General features: G+C 47.0%; 1 protein-coding gene across 2 annotated transcripts in view; it reads left to right on the plus strand.

Annotated features, from left to right (window-relative positions):
- SAE1 (SUMO1 activating enzyme subunit 1) overlaps positions 1–5,708 on the plus strand; it is an 86,629-nt gene that overhangs the window by 67,376 nt on the left and 13,545 nt on the right. For both annotated transcript variants that reach the window (XM_017500398.2, XM_017500399.2), the window contains exon 7: positions 804–948. In XM_017500398.2, the coding sequence (XP_017355887.1) occupies positions 804–948 (145 nt within the window). The remainder of the gene's footprint in view (positions 1–803; positions 949–5,708) is intronic.

Consider the following 5,708-nt stretch of genomic DNA (forward strand, 5'->3'; position numbering starts at 1 on the left):
TTAAGATGGAGTTTTGCTCTTGTTACCCAGGCTGGAGTGCAATGGCACGATGTTGGCTCACCGCAACCTCCTGGGTTCAAGCAATTCTCCTGCTTCAGCCTCCTGAGTAGCTGGGACTACAGGTGCGTGCCACCATGCCCAGCTAATTTTTGTATTTTAGTAGAGACAGGGTTTCACCATGTTGACCAGGATGGTCTTGATCTCTTGACCTCATGATCCACCACACCCGGCCTCTTCCGGGTCTTAATAGAGCCTTTTTTCTCTACTGGAAGCTTCCACTGCTTTCTGCCCCCATCAAACTCATACATACTTCATTGAATGGTTGCTTCTTCGGGGAAGCCTTCCTGATACTACCCTACAGATGGTGTCAGACCACCTACTATGCTATCACAGCACTTTCCACAGTAAGGTAAATTGCTTTTACAATTATTGGGTTACCTCTCTGACTATGTTTGTTGAATAAATTAAAAATGTGGCTGGATGCAGTGGCTCACGCCTGTAATCCCAGCACTTTGGGACGCTGAGGTGAGCGGATCACGAGGTCAGGAGTTCGAGACCATCCTGACAAACATGGTGAAACCCCGTCTCTACTAAAAGTATAAAAATTAGTTGACCACGGTGGCATGTGCCTATATTCCCAACTACTTGGGAGGCTGAGGCAGGAGAATTGCTTGAACCTGGAAGGCAAAGGTTGTAGTGAGCCAAGATCGTGCCATTGCACTCCAGCCTGGGCAACAGAGTGAGACTCCATCTCAAAAAAGAAAAAAGAGTGGCTTTATGACTTGCCGCCTTCTCTTTCCTAGTGCTCCTGAAGTTCCGCACAGATAAAGGAAGAGATCCGAGTTCTGATACATATGGAGAAGATTCCGAGTTGTTGCTCCAGATACGAAACGATGTGCTTGACTCACTGGGTGTTAGTCCTGACCTGCTTCCTGAGGACTTCGTCAGGTTGGTCTCAGTGTTTATCACGGTTTAACCTGGACAGATAAAGTTTGTTTTAAGGATTTGCCTTAATTTGAGGGTTTTTTTTGTTGTTGTTGTTGTTTTTTTGAGACGGAGTTTCGCTCTTGTTACCCAGGCTGGAGTGCAATGGCGCGATCTCGGCTCACCGCAACCTCCGCCTCCCGGGTTCAGGCAATTCTCCTGCCTCAGCCTCCTGAGTAGCTGGGATTACAGGCACGCGCCACCATGCCCAGCTAATTTTTTGTATTTTTAGTAGAGACGGGGTTTCACCGTGTTGACCAGGATGGTCTCGATCTCTTGACCTCGTGATCCACCCGCCTCGGCCTCCCACAGTGCTGGGATTACAGGCTTGAGCCACCTCGCCCGGCCCTTTTTTTTTAATTTTTTGAGACGGAGTTTCATTCTTTGTTGCCGGGGCTGGAATGCAGTGGCGTAAACTCAGCTCACCGCAGCCTCCACCTCCCGGGCTCAATTGATTCCCCTGCCTCAGCCTCCTGAGTAGCTGGGATTACAGGAGTGCACCACCACACCCAGCTAATTTTTGTATTTTCAGTAGAGACGGGGTTTCTCTATATTGGCCAGGATGGTCTTGTTCTACTGACCTTGTGGTCCGCCTGCCTTAGCCTCCCAAAGTGCTGAGATTACAGGTGTGAGCCGCTGCACTCGGCCGAGGAGTTCTTTTATTAGATCCAGAACCCTGCAGAGAGCCCTCTGCCACATTCTGCCTGCTGCTGTAGACTTCTGCCTCTCTACTAGTATAAGAAAATATAAAAAAGAGGGGGCAGAGTCTGAATTCTACAGTAAGTATCTTATATTCACGTTGTTCAAAATTCAAGGCAATATGAGATCTGTAAACACTATTCTCTACCTTTCTTTTTTCACTTTACATGATCATGTTATCTCCTGAGGACATCTCCAGATCAGTACATAGTTTACTCCTTGTTTTCCACAGCTCCTTAGTATTCCTGCGTGTGGAGCAGTGGAGTGTATTGAACTAGTTGCCTGCTCACTCAAGTTGTGTTCAGGCTTTTCTAACTGGGTAACACTGCATTCTGTCACCTTGTGTCGTACGTGTGCAGGTATAACTGCAGGATAATTTGGAGGAAGGGAGTTGCTGGGTCAGAAGGATGCAATTTATCATTTGGTCGGCATTGCCACTTTGCCCCCATTGGTATCCTATCAATTTATATCCCCAGAAGCAAAGGCACCCATGTTCCCAGCATCCTCTCCCTTGGGCACTGCATGCTTTCAGCTTAGGTGACCACCTTTTTGCTCTGATAAACAGGTTTAGGATTTGGTTGGAGAAGACCAGATGGTGACTAGGTCACAGTCTCCTTCCTCTTGTTTGTTTTTTGTTTTTTTGAGACAGAGTTTCACTCTTGTCTCCCAGGCTGGAGTGCAATGACACAATCTCAGATCACGGCAACCTCTGCCTCCCAGGTTCAAGCAATTCTCCTGCCTGAGCCTCCCAAGTAGCTGGGATTACAGGTGCCCACTACCACTCCCAGCTAATTTTTTTTGTATTTTTAGTAGAGTTGGGGTTTCACCGTGTTGGCCAGGCTGGTCTCAAATGCCTGATCTTAGGTGATCCACCTGCCTCTGCCTTCCAAAGTGCTGGAATTACAGGCGGGAGCCACTCTGCACACTCGGCCCACGGTCTCCTTCCAAGCAGCTCTGGGATCATGCACTCTAATTCCCTTTCTGTGTCTTGAGAAGCTTCCTAAACTTTGCTTTGTTATTTCTCCAGCTTGTAGCAATAATAATGATGGCTACAGTTTACTGAGCAGCTATTATGTACCAGGCATCAGGTAATAAGTAGCCAACCCAGATCCCACTCCAGATCTGATTACTGTGCTTGCACTGGCAGCAGCATGCTACCTTGGTTTCGTTTCCTCTCTCTTTTTTTTTTTTAAATTATTAATGGCCAACATTAGGTTTTTTTCTTTTTTTTTCTCAATTAGCTACCTTGGTTTCTTATCAGCAGTAAGGCCTACCAGAGTCCCTAATCCCTTCTTTCTTCACTTCCTACTGGGAACTTCATGTAGGCACCAGCAAACCCCACCTCATTTAGGATCACCAGTGGTCTTTGAAGCACCTGTGGTGCTCTGACCAAAAAAGCTGTCATTGGCCTGGTGAAGTAGCTCATGCCTGTGATCCCAGCACTTTGGGAGTCTGGGGCAGGCAGATTGTTTTGAACTCAGGAGTTTGAGACCAGCCTGAACAACATGATAAAACCCTGTCTTTACAAAAAATAGAAAGTTTTTTTTTGTTTGTTTGTTTTTTTTGAGACGGAGTTTCGCTCTTGTTACCCGGGCTGGAGTGCAATGGCGCGATCTCGGCTCACCGCAACCTCCGCCTCCTGGGTTCAGGCAATTCTCCTGCCTCAGCCTCCTGAGTAGCTGGGATTACAGAAAAAATAGAAAAATTAACTGGACATTGGTGGCTGGCACCTGTAGTCTCAGCTACTCTGAAGGCTGAGGCTAGAGCATCGCTTGAGCCTGGAAAGCGGAGGTTACAATGAGCCAAGATTGCACCACTGCACTCCAGCCTGGGTGACGGAGAAAGACCCTGTCTCAATATATATAGTGTAACTGGGACTACAGGCATGTGCCACCATGCCACCTCTTGCCTACCTGAGACTACAGGTGTGTCACCACGCCTGGCTAATATATATATATATATATGAGATAAAGTATTTATATAAGTAAAAAAACTTTAAAAAATTTAAATACCCACTGATAAGGTATTGGTTAAATAAACAACCACTTATTGTGAAATGTAAGTAATATGTATACATGTATCTATATATTTATTGACACAAACAGGTCCATAATATGCTGGAAAAAGGCTGTCAAACAGTACAGATAGTATATTCTCATTCTGATTTTTTTTAACGGAGTGCCAGTCTGTCACCCAAGCTGGAGTGCAATGGTGCGATCTCAGCTCACTGCAGCCTCTGCCTCCCAGGTTGAAGCGATTCTCCTGCCTCAGCTTCCTGAGTAGCTGGGATTACAGGCACCAACTACCATGCCCGGCTAAGTTTTTGTATTTTTAGTAGAGACAGGGTTTTGCCATGTTGGCCAGGCTGGTTTCAAACTCCTGACTTCGGGTGATTCACCCGCCTCAACCTCCCAAAGTGCTGGGATTACAGGCATGAGCCACCCCGCCTGGCCCATTTTGGTATTTTAAACAGGAAAAAGATGTAAATACACAGAGAAAAGTGGGGCTTAACCCCAAAATGTTACCAGTGGGGATTACGGGGGATTCTGTTCTTCCATTTTACACTTTTTGGCAATGAACACCTGTTAGTTTTGCAATCAGAAAAACAACAAAGCCCTCTGAAAAGAGAAACAAAACACAACCTGAAGGACAGTGCAAGCAGAACACAGACAGATGATGGCAACAGAGACTTGTGCACAGCTCTCCCTCCTCAAGTGACCACATCCTGCTCCTTAAAGGCAGTGGGCAGTCTGGAGGGGTAGCTCAGCTGCGAGACCATGGCTTATTTCCTTGCCAGCATCCCTAACCCATGTCAGGCCATCTCACAGCCTGTCCACAGGCAGACTTCAAGAGGCCACCAGACGCCTCTTACTTAAAAAGCAATAGAGCGGCAGTGCCTGAGCACGTGAGACTAATACATGGGAAAGCAGTTTCCCCAAAGAGAGTGGGCAGGGAAGGAACCACTTCGGAGAGGAAAACAGCCAGCAGCTCATCAGGCTGTGGCTTTCCTCTTCTGGGAAGCAGGGCCTTCAACTCTGCTGGCCAGTGATGCAGAGCTGGACTGTTCATCACTTTGAATGCCCAAATTAGTCACTTGGCTGCACACTCATGGCTCGGCACCCAAACCCAGGTATGCTCAGCGGCTGCTGCTTGCCACTGGCTGGCTGGCTGGTGCTGTTGGAACTGAAGCCCTGTGTGACCTAGTCCATCCTCCTCCTGTGAAGCACAGCAGAGGCAACACTTGCTTCTCACAAACTGGTCATTCCTCTACCAAGAGATGAGTGCCCGGGTGAGTTACCGTGAGATCCAAGCCTGCCCAGCGTCATCAGTCCCTGACCGAATGGTGCCAGTGTTACAAAAGCACCTTTTAGATTGCTGCCTATTTTTAGATGACAGTTTTTTTGTTGTTGTTGTTTTGGTTTTTTGTTTTTGTTTTTAAGATAGGATTTCTCTCTCTCTATGTGCAGTGGCACATCATAGCTGACTGTAGCCTCAACCTCCTGGACTCAGGCAATCCTCCCACCTCAGCCTCTTGTGGAGCTGGGACTATAGGCATGTGCCACCAAGCCTGGCTAAAATTTTTTTTTTGTATAGGCAGGGTCTTGCTATGTTGACCACAGTATGTTTCCTATTTTTTTAAATTCTAAATTGCATAGTACGAACAAGAGAGTACACAAAACACATCTGCCTGAGTTAAATGATCATTAATATTTATTTATTTTTGTTGTAGAGATGGGGAGCTCACTCTCTTGCCCAGGCTGTTCTCAAACTCTTGGATTGAAACCACCCTCCTGCCTTGACTTCCCTCACTTTTGGGATTGACAGGCATGTGCCACTGGTATCTTTTTTGAGACGGAGTTTCGCTCTTGTTGCCCAGGCTGGAGTGCAATGGCGTGATCTCGGCTCACCGCAACCTCCGCCTCCTGGGTTCAGGCAATTCTCCTGCCTCAGCCTCTTTCATAAGGTCTAACATCTGAAGACCTTTCTTCTACATATTTGAGCCATTCTTTTCTCAACCCAACTCT

This window comes from Cebus imitator, unplaced genomic scaffold (assembly GCF_001604975.1).
Source record: "Cebus imitator isolate Cc_AM_T3 unplaced genomic scaffold, Cebus_imitator-1.0 Scaffold266, whole genome shotgun sequence".
NCBI lineage: Eukaryota > Metazoa > Chordata > Mammalia > Primates > Cebidae > Cebus > Cebus imitator.